Genomic DNA, 25,586 nt, shown 5'->3' on the forward strand with positions numbered 1-25,586 from the left:
TTACTTAAATCCATGTATACCACATCCATGTGCTCTACCTTCATCCATGTGTTTGGTCACCTCTTCAAAGAATTCAATAAGGTTTGTGAGGAATGATCTACCCCTCACAAATCCATGCTGACTATCATGAATCAAACTGTGCTGTTCTGAGTGATCATAAATCCTATCTCTTAGAGCCCTTTCCAATAATTTGCCCACCACTGAAGTAAGAATAACTGGCCTGTAATTTCCGGGGTTATCCCTATTCCCTTTTTTGAACAAGGGAATGACGTTTGCCTCTCTCCAATCTTCCGGCATTGTACCTGTGGACAGTGAGGATGAAAAGATCATCGCCAAAGGCCCTGCGATCTCTTCCCTCGCTTCCCATAGAATCCTTGGATAAATCCCATCAGGCCCGGGGGACTTATCTATCTTCAAGTTCCTCAAAATTCCTAGCACATCTTCCTTACTAACATCGACCTCCTCTAGCCTACCAGCCTGTTTCACACTGTCCTCCTCTACAACTAGGTCCCTCTCAGTTGTGAATACCAAAGAAAAGTATTCATTAAGGACCTCTCCTATCTCTTTCGGCTCCATGCACAAATACCCTTTACAATGCTTGATTGGCCCTACCCTTTCTCTGGTCATTCTCTTATTCTGCACGTACATGTAAAAAGCCTTGGAGTTTTCCTTGATCCTATCTGCCAAGGTTTTCTCATGCCCCCTTATAGCTCTTCTAAGCTCTTTCTTCAGCTCCTTCCTGGATAACTTGTATCCCTCTAGAGCCTTGTCCGTTCCTTGTTTCCTAAACCTTACATAAGCATCCTTCTTCCTCTTAACCAGTCGTTTGACCTCTCTTGAGAACCAAGGCTCCCTCACTCAACCGCATCTTCCCTGCCTGCTAGGGACAAACATATCAATCACACGCAGTATGCATTCCTTAAACAATCTCCACATTTCAATAGTGGTCTTCCCTGACAGCATCTGTTCCCAATTTATGTTTACCCAGTTCTTGTCTAACAGAATTGTAATTACCCTTCCCCCAATTAAAAACCTTACCCTGCTGTATGTACCTATCCTTTTCCATGACAATTGTAAAAGTAACAAGAGTTATGATCGCTACTGCCAAAATGCTCTCCTACCAACAGGTCTAACACTTGGCCCAGTTCATTACCAAGCACCAAATCCAAAGTGGCCTCTCCTCGTGTTGGTCTATCTACATACTGTGTCAGGAATCCTTCCTGAATGCACTGGACAAAATCCGCTCCATCTAAACTATTACAACTAAAATGTTTCCAATCAACATTGGAAAGTTTAAGTCACCCATGACTACAACCCTGTGACTTCTGCACCTTTCTAGTATCATAGAGTCATAGAGTCATAGAGATGTACAGCATGGAAACAGACCCTTCAGTCCAACTCGTCCATGCCGACCAGACATCCTAGACAAATCTAGTCCCATTTGCCAGCATCTGGTCCATATCCCTCTAAACCCTTTCTATTCATACACTAATCCAGATGCCTTTTACATATTGTAATCGTACCAGCCTTCACCACTTCCCCGGTCAGTTCATTTCACACATGCACCACCCAAATGCATGAAAAAGCTGCTGCCCCTTAGGTCCCTTTTAAATCTTCCTGCTCTCACCTTAAACCTATACCCTCTAGTTTGGACTTCCCTACCCTGGGGAAAAGACCTTGTCTATTTACCCTATCCATGCCCCTCATGATTTTATAAACTTTTATAAGGTCACCCCTCAGCCTCTGACGCTACAGGGAAAACAGCCTCAACCTATTCAGCCTCTCCCTATAGCTCAAACCCTGTAACTCTTGCAACATCCTTGTGAACCTTTTCTGAACCCTTTCAAGTTTAACAACATCCTTCCTATAACAGGGAGAACAGAACTGCACACAGTACTCCAAAAGTGGCTTAACCAACGTCCTGTTCAGGTGCAACTTGACCTCCCAACTTCTATATTCAATTCACTGGCCAATAAAGGCAAGAATGCCAAATGCCTCCTTCACTATCCTATCTACCTGTGACCCCATTTTCAAAGAACTATGAACCTGCAATCCAAGTTCTCTTTGTTCAGCAACACGCTCTAGGACCTTACCATTAAGTGTGTAAGTCCTGCCTGATCTGCCTCCCAATCCGCTCCTCTACTTCTCTGCAACTGTTAGGGGTCTGTAAAAAGCCCCCAACAAAGTGACTGCTCCTTTCTTGTTCTGGACCTCAACCCAAACTGACTCTGTAGACATATCATTCTCGAACTGCCTTTCAGTAGCTGTTATACTAGCCCTGACTAGTAATGCCACTCCCCTGCCTCTTTTTCCACTCTCCCTATTTCTTTTAAAGCATCTAAATCCCGGAACTTCCAACAACCATTCCTTTCCCTGAGTCACCCAAGTTTCTGTAATGGTCACAACATCGTAGTTCCAAGTACCCCCCCATGCTCTAAGTTCATCCACCTTATTTCTGATACTTATAGCATTGAAGTGTACACACCTCAAACCATCTCTGTGTCCACAATTATGCTCCATCGACCGTATTTCTTTACAAACAACCTCACTCCCTGTTGTGTCTGTTGGAAGGTTGAATACCTCATCCTTTGAATTATAAATCCGGTTCCCCACCCCCTGCCGATCTAGTTTAAACCATCCCGTCATTCAGCAGTCATTCAGCTTGTCATGTAAGACCATGCCACTACAATGTAAAGGCTACTCCTTCATTGGTGTCCTCTATGTTGTAGATAATTATTCCTTTTAATATGGTATCAGTAGTGAATGGTGAATGCAACCCAGTTTAAATTTAATATCATTGAGACTGCAGAGCAGACAAATAATTAAACAGCAGCTAGAAAATTAAAGGTATTGGAGAAGAGCATTAGAAATTAACAACGAAATTAACAAGCATTAACAATTAACAAAATGTAGAAGAGAGATAGAGGGCTTGCTGACGTGGTGCGATGAGAACAACCTCTCTCTCAACAGGTTCAGGAACAGCTTCTTCCCGGCCATTATTAGACTGATGAATGGCCTCTCTAGCCTTTAATAATGCTGATCTTGCTAACGTTGATCTTGCCTCGCACACTCCCTGTCCAGTGTAATCTGTATGTCTGTCTAGATATTTTCTCACACCCTTTGATCTGTACATCCTTGCTTACAGTGATCTGCTTGTACTACTTGTCAGCAAAGCTTTTCACTGTACTCTGTTACATGTGATAATCAATCAATCGAATTGGAGGAAGCTCTCTATACAGTTAAGGCAGATATCTAAGAATAAATGCACATAGGAAAACCCAGCATGTGGCTGCAATTAGAATACTAAAGTGTAAAATATGCCAATGAAAATCACAGAATGGACTCCTTAGTTTCTTGAGATTCTATACAAATCTTCACCCTGAAACAAGCAAGTAAGTTTGACAATGCAGATTTCAAAGCTATCTTTGCATGGTGTATCAAATTTAGTAAAAGGAACAACTTTGTGCAGGGCAATTAGTGATGGGCAATAAATGTCCACTTAGCCAGTGCTGCCCTCATTCCATGAATGAATGAAAAAGAAGCTCAGAAGTTGAAATGTATTGGAGGTAAAAACCATGTTAATGATGACAGCTGGCCATGAAAAGAATATATTTACAGTAGTTCTATTGCGTATGTTCAGAAAGCTTAATCAATAATAATATTCAAAAGGAAAAACCTCTCAAAACAACAATTTTAAATCGAGTCATTCATGTTCATATTAAAGATGGATAGATGAAGGTGGCTTGAAAATATAGCTGAGGAACATTTGGACCTTTCATCCAGGAGGAGGACATAAAGAAAAATGTCTTCTGAGTTGAGATGTGTTGAAGATCACACCTTATTGCAGATGTTGATATTGCTGTTAGATTGCAAAACAATGACATTGAAGTGATTCATAATAAATTATACTTTTTGTTCTCTTTGCACTTTTGTGGGTATGATTGGCAGGAACAGTTTCTAGTTTTGCAGCTGTGATAGTGAGGCAATGGCAGAGCGTGGATTTCAACCTTACCAATAATAGTCTTAGAAACTCAACTTTTACACTAAAAAACAGTATGTTCTAAGGAAATAGTTTATAATTTTATTCTGTGCATGTGGACATTAGCGCATGGACATGATTTTCTGTGCATCAATTCCCAATAACAGCATCCTTCTAAAGTTGCATTTTTTTATTCTGCAGCATTTTTAAAATCACACTAATTAGGAGCAGAAGTAGACCACTTGGTCCTCCAAACCTGATGTGCCATCAGTAAGATTCAAGCTAATCTGCTTTTGTTCTGAATTCCACGTTCACATCTATTCCCAATAATTCTGGATTCTCTTGCCTAACAAGAATGTATCTACCTCTGCACTTAAAATATTGAGTTACCTCATCTCTATCATCTTCTGAGGCAGGGAGTTCCAAAGTTGCACAACCGATTTTTTTCTGTATCTCTGCCCTAGAAAGGCAGGCTCTAACTTTAAAACAGTGTTCTCTAGTTCTGGATTCACTTACGCCCATCCATCCATTCCATGCCCACCTTGCCAAGGCCCATTCAGGATTTTATAAACTTCAGTCAAATCACCCCTCACTCTTCTAAACTGTATAGAAAAGAAACCAGCCCTGTTCTGTCTTTCCTCATAAGAGAACTCATTCATTCGAAGTATCAATCTTGTAAACCTCTTCAGAACTGCTGCCAATGCATTTACATCCTTAAGTAAGGACACCAGAACTGTACATAATATTCAAGATGTGATCTCACCAATGTCCTGTATAACAGAAGTATAACATCTTTATTTTTATGTTTAATTTCTCATAATAAAGGAAAGCATTCCATTATCCTTAATCACTTTCTGTACCTGAAAATTAATTTTTTGAAACTTATGCACTTAGAACACCTAGATCTCTCTGCATCTCGGAATTGTGTAATCATTCACCAAGTTAAATAATACTGTTTGAGAAATAACATCCTTCAGATTTATTGTAATGAAATATATGTAGCAGCTAATTAACCTGCAACAGGACATGAGGACATATGCAACCATTGCTTTTGGTTTCCAACATGATTTCTGCTTTTTTGCCATATGTGGCATCCCACTAGCCAGTCACCACTTCTGGTTGAATCAGACTGTGCAAAACATTAATGATCTGTTTAAGCTTACATTTAACTTCAAACCGTGTCGGCTTCATGTAATTCCATGTTAGTAAGTTAACCTTAAAGTTGTTTTTACTTTGAGACTTCACCATTGAAATCTTTACTCATTCTTATTAATCTTTACTCATTCTCATTTAATTCTGGGAGCGGTGAAGTCAAATTCAACTTCAGTGGGGATACAAAACAAGTGGTAGTGGATTGACAGAATTGGGCAGGGTATATAATTGACAGCACCTCTGCCACATGCAGCTTTCTACTTCGCCACAGTTAAATTTATGTCCAATTTCACAAATATGGTACGGCTGTTATGATTTCGCATCCTTCCTTGAATGACAATTGGTGCCAAATGAGGCAGCCTGCCTCTTTTCTTGCAACATGTTTCACTTGTGCATTATCACCATCCTTTCTGACCTACATTGCTACCAACCCCTTGCCAAATACCACAGGATATTTTATATTGAAACAGCTATATAACTGTAAGTTGCTGTAATAAAAGCAGTGTGGGTAAAGACACCAGAGGAAAGCTTACTGCTGATCCTTTTGACAGAAGAGAGTATTTAATATATGGAAACTTAAGAATATAAATGAAAATGGAGGGAAGAATATTGAGAGCGGCTCAAACTAAACTTTAAACACTACAATTCTTAAGAGGCTAAATAGAATGAAATATTACTTTATATTCATTTAAGCAAATTAATTTGTTTTTGTAAAATAAAAGTAAAATATTATTCAGAGCAATAAGAATCAGTTAACTTAATTATACAATTTATATATTTGTCTTGCAGTTACTAGTCCATGTATTAATGTCACATGCATATTAGAAGCAAATTATTACAATCACAACATTCTTACAATGAAGGAGGTCTGTCATTTCATTGTGTAGTTCTCTGAAGGATATTCATTCATGTAAAGACTGTATCTTTTTATTTTTCTGTATTTTTGATTGTGGACTGAAATAGAGATATGACTGTTATAAAAACCAAGTTATGTGTAAAAGATTACTGCACTTTTTAAATACGAGCTATGAGTACTTATTGTAGATACCACTTATACCGTTGAATGTTCAACCAGTAGGGGACATTTAGTTGTAGATGAACTGGCACCAAGGAGTGTGCATAAACTGAGATGCATCCAGCAATGAGTAACAGATTGGTCTGCAGCCTTCAACCTGACAACAGTTATGTGTTTGGCTTCCAGGTAGCTGAATGGATTCTTGGTATGGACAAGTTGGTTAGAAGCCAAAGGAAGGTGCTGGCTTTGTCTCTGCAATTTAAAAAACTCTTAAAGTTTGAAGAAAGCCAGTTTACATTCTCTCACTAATTGTTGAAAGCTCTTACTTTTGAAAGTCAGACTGAAGTCTGCTTCCATTGAAACTGCCCTTTGAATCTCTTATGTTTTTAAAAGAATCTGGTTTTGTAGTGTTACAAATGTATATATATTGTAAAGAGGGTTATTCTGTCTTTAAAATGCATGCAAAGAATCTTACTAAATGGCTTTCAGAAGTCACTTGACTACTCATTTGAGGAACCTTTCACAAGACTCTTAATTGATTGCGCAGGACACCTACTTAAAACAAATAAGTGGGAATCAATGTTTGTTGACCATAATGGGTGTGTCCACCAGATTTCCAGAGGCCATTCCATGACGCAGTATCACGGCTAAAAGGACTGTAGGAGAGTTGCTCAAATTTTTTACTAGATATGTACTGACCAGGGTATCAACCCTGGTTCAGTAGAGCGTGCAGGAGAGCATGCCAGGAGTAGCACCAGGCATCCTTGAAAGTGACATGTCAACCTGGCAAAGCCACCGAACAGGGCTACTTGCATGCCAAACAGCACAAGCAGCAAGTTATAGACAGAGCTAAGTGATCTCACAACAGATGGATCAGATCTAAGCTCTGCAGTCCTGCCACATCCAGTCGTGAATGATTAAACAACTCGGTGGAGGAGGAGGTTCCACAAATATCCGCAAACATCCGTGCAAAAGATAAGGCTGAAGTTTTCACAGCAATCTTCAGCCAGAAGTGCCGAGTGGAAGATCCATCTTAGCCTCCTCCAAAGTTTTCCAGCTTTACACATACCAGTCTTCAGCCACTTCCATTCACTCCACGTGATATCAAGAAACAGTTGGAGACACTAGATACTGCAAAGGCTACAGGCCCTGACAATATTCTGGCAATAGTACTGCAGACTTGTGCTCCAGAACTTGCTGCTCCCCTATCCAAACTGTTCCAGCACAGTTATAACACAGGCATCTACCCGACAATGTGGAAAATTGCCCAAGTATATCCTGTACATAAGAAGCAGGACAAATCCAACCTGGCCAATTACCACCCCATCAGTCTACTCTCGATCATCAGTAAAGTGATGGAAGGTGTCATCAACAGTGCTATCAAGCAGCACCTGTTCAGCAATCATCTGCTCAGTGACGCCCAGTTTAGGTTCTGCCAGGGCCACTCAGCTCGTGACCTCATTACTGCCTTGGTCCAAACATGGACAAAACAACTGAATTCCAGAGGTGAGGTGAGAGTGACAGCCCTTGATATCAAGGTTGCATTCGACTGAGTGTGGCATCAACGAGCCCTAGCAAAGGTGGAATCAATGGGTATCAGGGCCAAGCTCTCCGGTGGTTTGAGTCATATTTGACACATAGAAAGATGGTCATGGTTGTTGGAGGTCAGTCATCTCAACTCCAGGACATGTCTGCAGGAGTCCCTCAGGCTAGTGACCTCAGCATAACCATCTTCAGCTGCTTCATCAATAACTCCAATCATAATTTCAGAAATGGAGATGTTCGCAAGTGATTGCACAGTGTTCAGCACTATTTGCGATTCCTCAGATACTGAAGCAGTCCATGTTCAAATGCAGCAAAATCTGGACAATAACCACCACCCCTTGACATTCAACGGTGTTACCATCAAGGAATCCCCCACTATCAACATCCTGGGGGTTATCATTGACCAGAAAATCAACTGGAACTCACCACACAAACACAGTGGCTACAAGAGCAGGTCAGAAGCTAGCAATACTATTAACTCACCCCCTGACTCCTCCAAGCCTGTGCACCACCTTTTTCTTTATTCATTCATGGGGTGAAGGCTTTGCTGGCTAGGCAGCATTTGTTGCCCATCAGGCAGTTCAGAGTCAACCACATTGCTGTGGGTCTAGAGTCACATGTAGGCCAGACCAGGTAAGGAGGGCCATTTCCTTCCCTAAAGGACATTAGTGAACCAGATGGGTTTTTCTGACAATCAACAATGGATTCACGGTCATCATTAGATTTTTAATTCCAGACATTTATTGAATTCAAATTCCATCATGTGCCTTGATTTGAATCCGGGTCCCCAGAATGTTATCTGGGTCACTGGATTAACAGTCCAGCGATAATACCACTAGGTCATCACCTCCCCTTGGAGAGGCACAAGTCAGGAATGTGATAGAATGCTACCTACTTGCCTGGATGTTTGCAGCTCCAACAATACTCAAGAAGCTTGACACCATCCAGGACAAGGCAGCCCACTTGATTGGCACATTCACAAGTATCCACTGTCTCCACCACTGACGCTTGGTTGCAGCAGTGTGTACTATCTTCAAGATGCAGAGATTCACGAAGATCCTCAAAACACCTTCCAAACCCATGACCACTTCCATCTAGAAGGACAAGGGCAACAGATATATGGGAACACCTTCAAGTTCCTCTCTAAGCCACTCACCATCCTGACTTGGAAATATATTGCCGCTCCTTCAGTGTCGCTGGTTAAAATCCTGCAATTCCCTCCCTAACGGTATTGTGGGTCAACCCACAGCAACTCACTGTCACCTTCTCAAGATCAACTAGGATGAGCAATGAATGCTGGCCGGCTAGCTACGTCCACATCCCACAAATTGATACTAAAAATCAACCACAGAGATAAAAGCTAGTCAAGGATCAAATTTTAGATCAACATCATTCAAGGAATTTATACATAGCTTAGGAATACAACAATTCATGTCCACTGAGTATCATCCAGAACCGCAGGGAACATTAGAACAGTGGCATCAAACTTTAAAGACTATGTTGAAGGCTTATAGTCAAGACTATCCAGACGATTGGGATAAAGGAATTCCATTTGTACTTTTTGTAATTAGGAATGCACCAAATGAATCTACCAAATTCTGTTTTTAATTCAATTTCATTTTTGGGCATGAGGTGAGAGGCCCACTGAAATTAATTAAGGAGAAATTGGTGCGTCAGAGTTCAGAGACCACACATTTTGATTATGTGTCAAATTTTAGGGAAAGATTAAATAGAGCAGGTGAGTTGGCCAGACAGCATGTGAAAGCAGCACAGCATGTGATGAAACAGGAAGCAGACAAGCAATCAAAAATTTGCAATTTTGATATTGGAGATAAAGTGTTAGTATTACTTCCAATGGCAGGTGAACCTTTACAGGCAAGGTTTAGTGGGCCTTATCAAATCGAAAGGAAATTAAGTGAGGTGAATTATTTGATGAGAATGCCAGATAAAAAGAAGTCTCTCAGAATATGTCATGTGAATATGCTCAGAAGGTATTTTGGTAGAGAAGGAAATCAAAAGGAGAATGTGTTACTGATCACTGCACAGAATGAAGAAGCAAGTTCAGATGGTTCTGAATTGGACATTCCTCAAATTAATTGGATAATGAAGAAGTTCTAAATTGGGATAAACCACTGAATTACCCTCCAGAGGAAAATCAAAATGAGTTATTATAATCACATGGAGAGATATGTGGGAATTAGCTGGGAAGTACTAATGTAATTATGCATGATGTAGAAATAGGAAATGCCATTTCCAGTTAAGCAACATCCTTTAGACTTAACCCTCTAAATTTGGCACAGGTTTAAAAAAAGATTAAACGCATGCTCAAAGACACTATAATTGAAGTGAGTCACAGTGAATAGAGCTCCCCCATAGTAAAGATGCCAAAACCAAAACCAGATAATGCCCAGCGATTATGTATGGACTATCGGAAAGTCCATGCAGTTACAAAATCTGATACGTATCCTGTTCACTTTTGGATGAGAGAACATGATTGCCGACTTTGAAGGAAGACTGAGGTATTCGGTGGCGTGAAAAGAAAATGGACTGAAATGGACTGTAGTAGTGAATGTTTTCATGCTTAGAGTCAATGTAATGTATATGTATTGTGGTGTACTAATAGTGTGACACTAAATGTTTCTAGAAATGAAGCCATCTTTCTATGATGATTTTTTTTAAGGGGGGAAGGTGTGATGATACCATGGCTTTAGGAGGTGCATTTTGACTTGGGATTTTTTTAATGAAGAAAGGTTGAGAGAGTGGCAATAAGTAGTCTACTCAGATCTAGTGAACAATTTGTGAGGCCCTGGTTTTTTTTTAAGTTAGAACAATAGAAGCAGCCTGAATAGGTGTTGTCAAGCTCCCACAGAATCAGAAGTTTAAAATTTTAGTTTTCAGAAGTAGTTGTTGATGGATCTTGAAGCTGGTGGAAGCTACAATACATCTTTCCTCCACCAGTCTCTGAGTTTTCCGTGATGTTTTTCTTCATGGACTGGAGAATTGCCTGTGAGACAATCTATTTTTCTGAACTTGCCTTTTGTCAAAGGTGTGTTTATGGGATGTTTAATATATTGGAACAGTTAATTAGTAATAGTCACTGAAATAACTCCATGAAGGCCAGTATCCCGAAACCAAATCATCCTTTATTTACATGTGCATAGTGCAAGACACTGACCAAGCTAGCACAGCGTCGACTCCTAGAGTGAACAGAATCTCCAACACTCCTGTTTATATCTACCAGCGGGGGCTCCCTGCGCAGATTGCTAACCTGGTCCTATCAGGGAACTCGTACTCTGAGATCGACCTGGCTGACATTGCTCCAGTCACTACAGTTACTGTATATTATTTCGGTAGAGTTACAGCTAAGCCAATTCTTTTATTTATTTTATCTTTTGTTGTATTTTAACTACTGTTTTATGAATAACGTGTGTTTTGCTTCAAATCTGGTAATTTGACCAGTCGAATTGCATCTGGAATGCAACACCATACACATACCTTTAAAGTAAGAAATGGTTTGGTTTAGACTATCTTCTTAATATGTTTTGAGGGGATTTTGTCTGGTCCATAACAGTTGACTTTTCATGCACAAGAGTTGGAGAGTTTTAATTGGCAGAGTTAATGTCTTTGGACATGCAATATTTAATAATCCTTGAAAGACAGTAGATTCTCACTAATACAGAGATAGGAGCATTTTGCAATCAGTCACAGTAAATAGCGGAAGTTAAAACAAAGCCAGACCAAGTTACTTCAGCTCAAACAGAACTGAAAAAAAGCTGGAAAATAATCCCACTTCCATCCTTTAAAGCCTTTCAAAAGAACTTGGTTGACTACAAAGTATTTTAGATGGGGCTATGGTCATGAATAACACTATATAAATGCATCTTGTCTTTCTTTCTTGCAAGAGCATAGACAAGATTGACCCTTTAATAATCCCGTCCAGGGAATGCCTGGTGCCTACATTGTTATGAGTATTCAAGTGTAAGTAAAAGAACCAAAAACAGACGTTAGTCTCTCATTTGCATGTGCACATAATTAAACACCTGTTTTAAGTGGCTGCTAGGGAACCATGAAAAATGGTGTGACCCAATTTTGGTTCAGATGTTTACAAGAAATCATGGAGCACAGCACTTACATCCTCAAAAGTAGGTCCGATTGTGACCAAACAGTTACAATTTTTTTCTCCCGAGTGATTCATAAATCACTATTCCCAGTTGCCAAGCCAGACTTGAAGCCACATATTGTTGTTGTTTTCTCTACATTTATTGTTAAATGCCAATCATTGGTAGATTACTCCATCATCACAACCATGCAACTGCTTTCACTTTGGCTGCTGTACTTTCTGCAGGAGGAATGCATCGTGTAAACTAACTCTTGCGGCATGTGAGATATTCTGTCACGATCAGATTAATATGGTGGATGATAGTAATAGTGCATGTATAGGAACAGGATTTGAGATACTGGACATGGATGCTGCCAAGTGACTTTGCTTCTGAATAAGTCAACATGGTACCATGTATTGCGATAAACATTGGTCCTTGATACTCCCAACTATTGTATCATAGTTTCTTCCGATATGGACCCAGCAGCATTTCCACATCAGCCTTACAACAGGTTGATGCTCACCTTTTATGACATAAGCCATTTCAATCAATTTCTTAATTGCAAGCAATCGCTAACATATGGAATTTACTTGATATGCCTACTTCCTGAATTTATACCTTCCCTGAATTTTTTTAACCTTCTGGTTGGTTTGCTAATCCAGTGCGTGTGGGTGTCTAATCAATATTATTTGAATGAGTATCTGCTGGAATTTTTCACAGAGCCAGTCTCTTATGATTTCATCAGCAATCTGAGGCTGCCGAGGAATTTCCAAGTCACAATCTTTTTAACTATGACCTTTGGAAGTGTCAGAAAGAAGCAGTCTTCTCACTTAAATGACACAGACTTTGCTAAGATAAATATGAAGTGTAATTTAGATTCTGTGTGGTTGAGGTAGGGTATTGCCACTAATCTTCCTTTCTAGATATTTTAATCGGCTTGTTCAGATATGCTATGACACATCTTTGGAGCCGGTGGGACTTGGAGCAGGGCGGCTATGGGCCTCTTTGTAGGATATGTGGAACAGTCCGTCTTCTGTTGTTACACCGGCACTAGCCCTTACCTCTTCCTCCGCTATATTGATGACTGTATTGGCGCTGCCTTGTGCTCCCAGGAGGAGCTTGAACAGTTCATCAGCACCTTTCACCCCAACCACAAATTCACCTGGACCATCTCCGATACCTCCCTCTTCTTCCTGAACATCTCCGTCTCCATCTCTGGTAACCATCTCAACACCAACATCTATTTCGAACCCACTGACTCCCATAGCTATCTTAACTACAAATCCTCTCACCCACCGTCCTGTAAGAATGAGATCTCTTAGTCCCAATTCTTCCGCCTCCACCGCATCTGCTCCTAAGATGGAGCGCTCCACTTCCGGACATCCCAGATGTCTTCCTACTTCAAGAAGCACAACTTTCCCCTCCATTAATCCAAAATGTCCTCAACCGCATCTCTTGCATTTCCCACACTTCTGTCCTCAACCTCCCTCCCCCTAACAAAAATAAGGACAGAGTCCCCCGGTCCTCACGTACCACCCCACCAACCTCCGCATTCAGCACATTATTCTCTACCACTTCTGCCTCCCGCAATCTGACCCCACGACCAAAGAGATATTTCCCTCCCCACCCCTATCTGCCTTTTGTAAGGACTGCTCACTCCGCAACTCCCTCGTCCGCTCCACACTCCCTGCCAACCCCACCATACGTGGCACCTTTCCCTGCAACTGTGGGAGGTGCTACACCTGCCCCTACTCCTCTCCTCTCACCTCCATCCAAGGCCCAAGCTAACCTTTCCATATCCGATTGGGGTTCACCTCTACGTCCTCCAACCTGGTCTACTGCATCCATTGCTCCTGATGTGGCCTTGTCTACATTGGTGAGACCGAGCGCAGACTTGGTGACCGATTCGCGGAGTATCTGTGCTCTGTACGCTATAATCAACAACACCTTCCGGTTGCCAGCCATTTTAAATCCCCCTCCCAGTCCCTTTGATGACATGTCTATCTTGGGCCTCCTCTGCTGCCACAATGTTGCCAAATGCAAACTGGAGGAACAACACCTCATATTCCACCTCAGGAGACTCCAGTCTGATGGCCTGAACACAGAATTCTCCAGTTTCAAAATCTCCCCACCCCCGGCCTCATCCCATATCCAACCTTCCCTCTCCTCTTCTTTCCCACCTATCCATCCTACTCTTCCCACTGACCAATCCCCACTGCCCCTACCTGTCACCATCCCACCTACCTTCCCTCAGCCCTGCCCCTCATCCCTCTATTTATTTACCAGCTCCCTTCCCCCTCACCTGGTGAGGGGTCCTGACCCGAAACGTTAACTCTCCTTCTCTGATGCTGCCTGACCTGATTTCCTCCTGCTCCGCACTGTATTGACTCTGACTCCAGCATCTGTGATTCTTGCTATCTCCTTGCACCTGGACATCCTGGCTCAGAGATAGGGATACTGCTACTCCACCACAAGGGCCTAACTTTAATCCTCCTTTCTAGACATTATTGAATCAACCTGTTCAGAGATGTAATGACACATCTCTGGAGCAGGTAGGACTTGAACCCAGATCCCCAGCCTAGAGGTATGGATCTTACTACTCCACCATAAAAGCTTGCCAATCCTCCTTCTTACTGTTTTAAACTCTTTCAAAGGACCTGTCTAATGATCAGTGCCAGAGGATAGATCACTGGTGAGTCTTACCTAGAAGAAACACCTGTCTAACATAATGAGAGGTTTTTGAATGATGACAATACGTACAACTTACATTGACTAAGTATTTAATTTCCAACCCCATTAGGATTTCATACAAGACTGTCTGATACTCTACCAAAGAATTTCATCAAATTGTGTGGTGCTTAATGCAACTTCAAAATTAACTCTTCCGGAACAGTACCTTATATAGAAGGCTGCAGAATAAAATAAATAGCAGATAATAATAGAGCATTCCTATAAAGTGGATCAGAGAATGATGCAGTTCATTAGAATCCTGGACCAGTATGCACCAACACTTGTGAGAACAAGAATTCTCAACTGTCCTATTTGTAGGAAGGTGGAAAGTATCATGGAGTGAGAATTTGAAAGGCCAGGACCCAAAGCTGCTGCACTTCACTAATGAAATCCCACAGGGGACTCTTACTCCTCTACTAGGATGACACTTGGCACAGAAAAAAAATCAAGGAAAGTAACAGATGGAAATACCTTAAAAAATAAATTATCCTCAATAAAGAATAATGCTATGTCTCAGATGTGAAAAATACTGAAGTGCCATCTTTTGTAACCTTCTTCCAGTCCAAATAGGATATACATTATGAAATAGCCATTATAGTTTCAGAGGTGTAATGGGAATTAAAGATTGTATACCAAAGCTAGGTTAGGTCATGTCATATTAAAATTCTAAACATACGATCCATTGTGAATGGTGTCTGTCAGGAAACTTCACCTCTTTGTATAGTTTATGTAAACTGTCAACATCTGCATGTCCTGCCAGTTTGGTTAATGATAAGCACATAAAAACAAGTAGCATGGGGTTGCATTAACAATTTAAAACAACAATATAGTACGGTCTCTTACCTTGCATCTCCATGTAGACTCAGGTAGCTTTCCTATCTTTCTTCAGTGTAGATCAGCAGCCCTTAAGGGGACCAGGGCACAGAGACAAAGAAAATACTCCACATTTCATAAGTCTCACTTACAAACCATTCTCAATGAAGTTGAATTTTGAGAGACAGGATCATAAGTGTCCATGGCAGGAATTCTACAAAAAGGTTGGGTGGATGTGGAACTGGCATTCAGAGATAACTCTCATCTGCCAGAACTGTGTGATACATAAAGAATCAATGATCTGTACTGTGGAATAGGCACGATACCACATCAGCTGCACTGTCCTTTCTTCTTTGGGTAGGATGGAGTATTGTATACTCTTTACTGTCTAAAAGATAAGCTGTAGTTACTGCTAATTCTTGGACACATGAAGCAACACAAAGTTTGAACTAAATTGACATAGCCAGGCCTCAACTTTTATACTGCGGGAAATTAAACATTAGCTTTGCTCTTCTAAATTGGAGACACATTCCTGATACTGTAGTAGAGATCCTGCTTTGTAGCAAATAATATTGTCATGGCAGAAGTAGGCCATTCCATCATGTTTACGCACCTTAGTTCATATCACTTGATGGCCTATCAACAAAAAAGGTATAATTTTACACCTGACCCAGAACTATTTTTTTAAATATTCATTCATGGTATGTGGGCAGCACTGGCTGGTTCAGCATTTATGGCCCATCCCTAATTTCCCATAGGGTAGTTCAGAGTCATCCACATTATTATGTGTCTGGAGTCACGTAGGCCAGACCAAGTAAGGATGGCAGTTTCCTTCCCTAAAGTAATGCTACGTAATACCTAATGCTGACTATTGGTAAAAATGTTACACTACTCCCTCATTTAAATATTTCTTACTTTAAGTACAAAATTGACTCCCTCCCTAAATTTTGACATTGCAAGCATTCAATTTATTTTTGGTGTAATTACCATAATCATTATAGCACAGTGTAACTTAGTACCCATAAGACCTGTGAAGGTAAGAAGCTTTAAGTGAAATGCTTTTAAACACTTCATGTTGACATTTTTCCAGATAAGAAACAGCTTAATTTAACTGGCTGGGTGACCTTGGAAAGACTAGAATAATTCATGCTAAACGTGTTACTACTGAGCTGGCATGGTTACAGGGCACAATGTAGGTCACTTTTATTGCTAGCTTGAATGAAACTACAAACTGATTTTAGCATCATGCCAAGAATGCTAATATTTTCAGATCAATGATATTTGAGCACAGTTGTTCAACTGAGCCAGTCCACCAAAACTAGTCTATTAGAAAAATGTGATGCACAAAGGCCACTATACAATGTCATTAATTTAAAACATAACCATGACAAACTTGTTTTCTCAAACAGCATAGGTAACATCACTTCTGTGCCAAAGTGATTTTTTTTAAGACCACATTTGTGATTTATAAATACTTGATTTCTCTTCAGAACTGATGGTGAATAATGCTGTATAGCATATGTGTGGCAGTTTATCCCATGTTGTTAGATGACCTGTAGATGATGTTTAGTAGAGAGTCTAGGATAAATTCCTGGATTTGATAGATGATATGCAGATGCAAAAACAGGAGTCAGTGCTGAAGGTTTCTTGGCTACAATTGTATAGGTAAAGCCAACAGTGTCCTGTTGAATTCAACAGTGGATGAGAGATGTTGAAAGGCCATGCTAAAGTCTGTATGGACAAGGAGGGATCTCATAGTAACAACAAAATTTATTTTTTGACTTCAGTTAGGATCATTTTGAGGTGAAAATCTGATTGAAGAATTTCAAGCAGAGTTCTGGGTTGTATAGAAATGGATTTGGGGGACAACAATGTGATGATCAAGAATTTTGGACAGGTAGAGACAATGAGCTGGGACCATTACTTGCAAAGATAGAGGGGATTGGGGCTTGTGTTTTGAAGAGGTGTTAGGATCGGTCTATGTAGTATATATTTTACTAGACTAAGACAAAACAAACAGAGAATTGGGCATAAATCCCAACAGACAGTTTGAGAAATTGAATTCAGATTAAACTAAAACCTGAAAATAAAAGGCTGCTGCTAGCATAGGTGACTGTGAAGCTTGTGACCCTTGAGAATGTGACCCGCAGTCCTTTCTCACCTAGTCTACATGTGATTCCAATTCCACACAATCATTGGCTGACTGGCATAGAAAATCAGTCAATTGTATTAAGTTGTTGAACTCTAAGAAGACCTACAGAAACATCAAAAATAGGAACAGGAGTAAGCCATTCAGCACTTTGAGTCTGCTGTACCATTCAATGTGATCATGGCTGACAATCAAAGTCAGTTTAGCGTGCTATACAGGTAGATAGTACCATACGAAGTGCATCAAAGTAGCAGAAACGAAGGCAGAATATAGTGTTATAGCCACAGAGAAGGCGCAGAGAGAGAGAGAGATCAGAATTACTATTTGAGAGGTACGTTCAAAAGTCTGATAACAGCGGGGAAGAAGCTGTTCTTGAATTTGTTCTTACATGTTGAAATAAATTTTAACCACTTGGCCAAGGCTTGGCTTTGTTTGGGGTTTTGCTGTGGGTTAACCTAGGGTCCCTGTGCTAAAGATATGTCCTGCATGAGGCTGTGCGATTGCCTACACTCAGGTGATGTTCCCCAAGTTCAGTCGGTCAGATGAGAGTGTCCACTGTCATTGGGATGCCCTGTAGCTCACATGCTCCACTTGCCGCATTTTCTAATGATAAGGCCAGTTCTAATGCCTGTTTGAAGTCCAGTTGGGCTTCAGCTAGTAGGTGCTTCTGCTCGTTATGTCATTAATCCCATATACCAAACCATCTCTGAGCATCTCAATCAGGGTTAGCTCAAAATCACATGCCTCTGCCAGTCATCTTAATCTCATCAAAAATCCCAATAGGGATTCCCCTTGTTCTCAAACGGCTGAATAAAACTGATGGCATCACAGAATTAGAGGACGGTTGGGGTTGTAATATTCCTTAACTAAATCCATCAAATCTTGAAAGTTTTTAGTGGTTGGTGCCTCAGGAAAATTAGACTACTAATAACCGAAAAGGCAGAGGGTCCACAAGCAGTCAGAAGGATTACTCATTGCTTTTCATCTGCTGCAATGTCATTCGCCTGGAATAAATAGCACATTGTTTGCACATACTGGGCCCAGACTTTGACAGCAGGTTTGAACAAGTCAAGCTTCCCACATAAAGACATGGTGCCAGAAACACTTACTCAACCCAAAGACAACTGTTGTGAGAGAATTTTCTTTGGGAGCACATTGTTTTCTCTCGTCACCACTGAAGTAACTGCACAGAGGCCAGTATCCTGTCTTAAGTCACCCTTTATTTACATGTGCACAGTACATGGCCTCTGACCAGCCAGCTTGGAGCTAGTCCCTAGGATGAGGAGACTCTCTGAATCTCCTGTTTACACGTGTCACCTAGGGCTCTCTGATTCACCCAGGTTTACAACTCCAATCCAGGATCTCAAAGTCAATGAGATTCATCTGGCCCTAGTTCCAGTCACTGCACATGTATTCAAACTTTTCTGTCTTCTGCCTGATAGAAGAGGCTGGAAGAGAGTATAACCGGGGAAGAATCTTTGATTATGTTGGTTGCTTTCCCGAGGCAGGATGTATAGATGGAACCAATGGATGAATGGCTGGTTTGCGTGATAGACTGGGCTATGTTCATGACTGCAATTTCTTGCAATCTTGGGAAGCGCAGTTGCCATACCACGCTGTGAAGCATCCAGAGAGGATGTTTTCTCTGTTCCCGCTTTCTTCCCATTCCCTTTGACCCCTTTAGCCCTAAGAACTATATCTAACTTTTTCTTGAAAACATTGAGGTCAATGGCTCAACTGCTTTCTGTGGCAGAGAATTCCACAGGCTCACTGCACTTTGGGTGAAGAGATTTCCCTTCAGCTGAGTCCTTAAATGCCTACCCCATAACCTTAGCCTGTAATCCCTGGTTCTAGACTCCACAGTCAAAGGAAACTGTTTTGAGGTGTCCTGTGTTTACCCTGTTTAAACCCCTTAAGATTTTATAGGTTTTGTCCACCAAGAGGGAGCAATATGTATTGGCATATCCAGCTACACTCACATCCTGAGACGATAATAAAAAAACTGGTAACTTTGAGTACCTGAGGAGAGAGAATAATTATTATCTCAATTAACATTGAAAAGAGAAAATAAATTTAAAATGAATTAAAATGCATTTATTTCAATGCAAGAGGCCTGATAGGTAAGGTAGATGAAATCAAGGCATGGATGGGAACATGGGACTGGGATATTATAGCTATTACATGGCTGAGGGAGAGGCAGGACTGGCAGCTGAATGTTCTTGGGCACAGATGCTATAGCAAGGATGAAAGAGGAGGCAAGAGAGCAGGCGGAGTTGTGCTTTTGATGAGGAAAACATCATGGCAATACTTGGAAAGGATCTTCCTGGGATCATCCGTGAAGCTATATGGGTGGAACTGAGAAATAAGAAAGGGGTGATCACCTTGATGGAATTATACTTGAGCACAAGCAACAATAAATCTAATTCTAATTCTCATTAGCAAGAAATAGAGGAGCAAATATATAGGGAGATCACAGATAGCTGTAACAATAATAGGGTTGTAATAGTTGATGATTTTCATTTTCAAAACATAGACTGGGACTCTCATAGTGTTAAGGGCTTGGATGGGGAGGAATTTGTTTAGTTTGTTCAAGAAATCTTTCTCAACCAATATGTAGTTAGCCCTACTAGGAAATAGGCAAAATGTGACCTCCGCTTGGGAAAAATGGCAGGGCAAGTGATTGAGGTGTTAGTGGGGGAGCACTTTGGGACTAGTGACCATAATTCTATTAGTATTAAATTAGTTATGGAAAAGGATAGGCCTGGTCCACACATCAAAATTCTAAATTGGGGCAAGGCCAATTTTGGTGGTATTGGACAGGAACTTTCAAACGTTGAATGGGGGTGGTCGTTCGCAGGTAAAGGGACATTTGGCAAGTGGGAGCCCAATGAGAGTTCAGGGATAGCATATACCTGCTCGTGTGAAGGGCAAGGCTGGCAGGAATAGGGAACATTGGATGACTAGAGATATTGAGGCTTGGACTACTTCTAATCGGACTGTTTCAAGAAACTCTCTTGGATGCACATGACAATTTTGCCCCATCTAAGCCTCTTGCTCGAAGGGAGTCCCAACTAAATTATAGGGAAGTTAGAGTCATCCACTATGGCAACTCTTTTTTATTGCATCTTTCTGTAATCTGCCTTCATATTTCTTCCTCAATGTCTCGGTGGCTGTTGGGAGAGCCTGTAGTATAATCCTATCAGAGTGATTGCACCCATGTTATTTTTGAGTTCTACCCATATTTCCTCAGTGGATTAGCCCTCCAGTATGTTCTCTCTGAGTGCAGATGTAACATTCTCCCTGATTAGTAATGCAACTCCTCCACCTCTTTTACCTCCCACTCTATCTTGTCTAAAACAACAAAGCCCTGGAACATTGAGCAGCCTGTCCTGACCCTGCCTCGACCAAGTCTCTGTAATGGCCACAATGTCATAGTCCTATGTACCAATCCAGGCTCTAAGCTCATTTGCCTTACCTATGATACTCATTGCGTTGAAATAAACACATTTTGGCCCATTAATATCATAATATTCATTTACCTGTCTCTGCTTATCCTTTTTTTTTGATTTACTGGTATGAACATGCACCTACCCCTCAATCCCTCTACTTGCAGACCTGTTGATTGGGTTCCCAGGCCCTTGCCACTCTCGTTTAAACCCTCCTGAGTAACACTAGTGAACCTCCCTGCAAAAATTTTGGTTCCCCTGCAGTTTAGGGGCAACCCATCTCTCTTGTACAGGTCACCCCTGCCCCAGAAGAGGTCACAACGATTCAAGAACCTGAAGCCCTGTCCCCTGCACCAGCTCCTTAGCCATGTATTCATCTGTCCTATCTTTCTATTCCATGCCTCACTAGCACATGGCACTGGCATTAACCCAGAGATTACTACCTTCGAGTCCTGCTTTTTAGCCTCTTTCCTAATTCCTCATCCCTCTTTCTACCTATGTCATTGGTACCAATACGCACCACAACCTCTGGCTGCTCACCCTCACCCCTTCAGAATTTCATGCAGCTGCTCAGAGACATCCTTGACCCTGGCACCAGGGAGGCAACACACCATCCTGGAGTCTCAAACATCGCCACAGAAATGCCTGTCTAACTAGTGAGTCTCCGACCATTATTCCTCGCTTGGATCTTGTCTTTTCTGAAGAAGCGTCTAGGCCGGAAACGTCAGCCCTCCTGCTCCTCTGATGCTGCTTGGCCTGCTGTGTTCATCCAGCTCTACACCTTGTTATCTCAGATTCTCCAGCATCTGCAGTTCCTACTGTCTCTCTATAGCAGAGCCAGTTGTGGTGCTACAGGCCTGGCTGCTGCTGTTATACTCTCCTGAGAGGCTATACCACCCCAACAGTATCCAAAATGGTATCAGAGATAGTAAGAACTGCCGATGCTGGAGTCAGAGATAACACAGTGTGGAGCTGGAGTAACACAGCAGGCCAGGCAGCATCAGAGGAGCAGGAAAGTTGACGTTTTGGCTTGGGACACTTCTTCAGAAATGCAGGAGGGGGAAGGGAGCTCTGAAATAAATAAAGAGAGGAGGGGTGGGGCTGGGGAAGGTTTGTGGGATGGTGATAGGTGAGTGCAGGTAGGGAGTGGTGGGGATTGGTCAGTGAGATGGGAGGAGCCGATAGGTGGGAGAGAAGATGGACAGGTTGTGTCAGGTCAGGGAGGCAGGGATGAGAGAGGTTGGTCATGTGATGAGGCTGGGATGGGGAGATTTTGAAACTGGTAAAGTCCACATTTAGGCCATTGGGCTGTAGGCTCCCAAGGCAGAATATGAGGTGCTGCTCCTCCAGTTTCTGGGTAGCGTCATTGTGACACTGGAGGAGGCCCAGGATGGACATGTCGCCCAGGGAGTGGGAGGGGGAGTTTAAATGGTTCGCGACCGGAAGGTGTTGTCGTTTGTTGCGAACAGAGCACAGATGGTCTACAAAGCGGTGTCCGAGCCTCCACTTGGTCTCACCAATGTAGTGGAGGCCACATTGGGAGCAGCGGATGCAATAGACCACATTGATGGATGTGCAGGTGAACCTCTGTCTGATATGAAAGGTTTGGTTGGTGCCTTGAATGGAGGTGAGGGAGAAGGTGTAGGGGCAGGTGTAGCACTTCCTGCGGTTGCAGGGAAAGGTGCCGGGTGTGGTGCGGCTAGTGGGGAGTGTGGAGTGGACGAGACAGTCAAGGAGAGAGTGGTCCTTAGGGCTCCTTGATGCCACACTCGGTCTAATGTAGCCTTGATGTCAAGGGCTGTCACTCTCACCTCACCTCTGGAATTCAACTCTTTTATCTGTATTTGAACCGAGGCTCTATTGAGGTCAGGAACTGAGCAGCCCTGGCAGAACCTAGACTGAACAAGTTATTGCTGAGCAGGTGCTCCTCAACAGCACTGTTGATGACACCTTCCATCATTTTATTGTTGATGGAGAGTAGACTGATGAGGTGATAGTCGGCTGGCTTGGATTTGTCTTGCTTTTTGTGTACAGGATATGCCTGGGCTATTTTCCACATTGCCAGGTAAATGCCAGTGTTATAACTGTACTCAAAGAGATTGGCTTGTGGAGCAGCAAGTTCTGAAGAACAAATCTTCAGTGTAATTGCCGGAATATTGTCAGGGCCCATGCCTTTGCTGTGCCTCCAACCACTTCTTGATATCACATAGAGTGAATCAAATTGCCTGAAGACTGTCAACTGTGATGCTGGGGACCAATCGAGGAAGCAGAAATGGATCATCCACTCTGCACTTCTGGCTAAAGACTGCTGCAACTGCTTTGGTCTTATGCACTGATGTTTTTGGGCCCTTCTGTCATTGAGGATAGGGATATCTGCCTTTCGTTCCTTGACACTGGGTTCTTCCTCACTACACTCGCTGATCAGTCCTTGTGACTGAGCTGATTTCTTCCAGAATGTTTCTCAGCGAAGTCTGTCAGCCGTCCTCTATTGGCATTGCCAACTCCCCATCTCTAGGAAAATGTGACCATGGGTGTGATGGAGCTTGGGAACAGGCATGCAAGCTGCTAATGAAGATTTTTACATCAACCTGTCTCCATGCCCATTGAGGACTAAAAGTCGTCTTCCACCATTTAGCACTCAGAGCCCAGGATTATGATTTTTAAAATGCATTTATTCATGGGAAGTGAATGATGCTGGTAAGGCCTGCTTTTGTGCTCATCTGTGCTATCCTTGAACTGAGTGACTTGCAAGATCATTTCAAAGATTAGTTCAGAGTCATTTGCATTGCTATGGTTGTGGAGTCACATGCAGGCTAGATCAGGTAAGGATGGCAGTTCTCCTCCCCGAAAGAACATCAATGGACTTGGGTTTTTACAACAATAATCAATAGTTTTCATAGTCTTCATTAGAGCTTATTTCCAGATATTTTTAATGAACTTAAATTCCACTATCTGCCATTGTGGGATTCAAACCCACATCCTCTGTACAAAACCTAGCCCTCTGGATTACCAGTCCAATTACAACATCACTAGACCATCACCTCCTGGGAACTAAAACAAACTGTAAATGAACAATGTAAAGCAATGTGTGTTAATGACACTTCAGCGGATGTTCATTCAGCCATCTTATAACTTATCTAAATTATCCCTTCCCAGCCACTTGACCCAATGGTGGCATTGCCACATCCTGATAGAACCACAATTACTAACCTGGAAAATAAGATTAATTGCGGTTTATTGTATAACTTTTAATTTTTAAAAGGGTCACTGATGGTAAGAGACCTTCTTCAATATTTGATATGGCTAAAATATTAATTTTTTTACTATTTCAAATTGTGCAAATATTAATGCATTATTTATCCTCCTACAGCACTGTGCACAGAAGAATGCATGCACGGGAGGTGTGTTTCTCCAGATACCTGCCAGTGTGAGCCTGGCTGGGGAGGAACAGACTGCTCAAGTGGTAAGTGAGAACATTGATAGTTAACTTGTACATTCACCTGTTGTTTAAAATGCAATTGTATTATTGCATATAACTGTAATGAATGCACAAGATTTGCTATGTCAAATAAGTAAAAGAGTTTAGTTTTATTCAAAGGTTACTTTTTCGATTGTTATTTCCACTTTTTTTGTGAAAACAATTGGACTAAAGATGAATAAGTCCCTAAACACTGATGGCCTGCGTCTTAGAGCCCCAAAAGGATTGGCTACAGAGGTAGTGGATATTTTGACTGCAATCTTTCAAAATTCCCTTGGTTCTGGAAAGATTCCGGTGGAATGGAAAACTGAAAATGCAACATCTCTATTTAAGGAAGGAGAGAGAGAAAACATAGGAAACTATAGACCAGTTAGCTTAATATTGGAAAACTGCATGGGCCCCTTTTTTTTTACAGAAGCAGCAGTAGTCAGCTATTTAGAAAATCTCAGAAAACAATCAAGCAATGTCAACGTAGTTTTACAAAAAGCAAATTTTGTTTGATAAACTTAGTAGAATTCTTTGAGAATATAACGAGCAAAATGAATAAAGGACAGGTTGCTGGGTAGGGCTCGTAACATTTATGCATCATTTTGTCAAAAGTTTTCTATGAAATGTGAAGCATTATAAAAGGTGTGTATATGGGAGTCAGTTTCTAAAGTGTAAAGGCAGATGTTTTGAAGCATAAGGAAACAGTTATTCAAAGTTACATTGAATTTGAAAAGCTAAAGTTAAGTAATTTTGACCAGTGGATATAGGCATTAAGAGTAAATGTCATCTGTTGCACTTATTGTATGGACATTAAGATTAAATGCATGCTTGATGCTTGACATGGAAACAGGAAATTGGACAAGGAGGAATAATAATTGTTAAATGTCCCACAAATGAATAAAAAAAGGGACGTTTACTGGTTTCTTATATTACGAAGCCAAAACAATGTCGGAAGGGTCTAAAAGTTTCCTGTAGATAGAGGAAATGTTTCTGACTGGTTTACAGGATTTAACAACAGAAAATTGTGCTCTTTGAAGAATTTTAAAATATTTCTTCCAATAATTAGAAATTGTGTTGAATGCCAGAGGGTTGGCAGCAGTTTGATTACAGTAACAGAGATAGTAGGAACTGCAGATGCTGGACAATCTGAGATAACAAGGTGTAGAGCTGGATGAACACAGCAGGCCAAGC

General features: G+C 41.5%; 1 protein-coding gene across 1 annotated transcript in view; it reads left to right on the forward strand.

Moving 5' to 3' along the window:
* megf11 (multiple EGF-like-domains 11) overlaps nucleotides 1-25,586 on the forward strand; it is a 322,648-nt gene that overhangs the window by 25,312 nt on the left and 271,750 nt on the right. Inside the window, exon 2 of the mRNA XM_048615768.1 lies at nucleotides 24,300-24,392. Within this exon, the coding sequence (XP_048471725.1) occupies nucleotides 24,300-24,392 (93 nt within the window). The remainder of the gene's footprint in view (nucleotides 1-24,299; nucleotides 24,393-25,586) is intronic.

This window comes from Rhincodon typus, chromosome 33, assembly GCF_021869965.1.
Source record: "Rhincodon typus isolate 14 chromosome 33, sRhiTyp1.1, whole genome shotgun sequence".
Lineage (NCBI taxonomy): Eukaryota > Metazoa > Chordata > Chondrichthyes > Orectolobiformes > Rhincodontidae > Rhincodon > Rhincodon typus.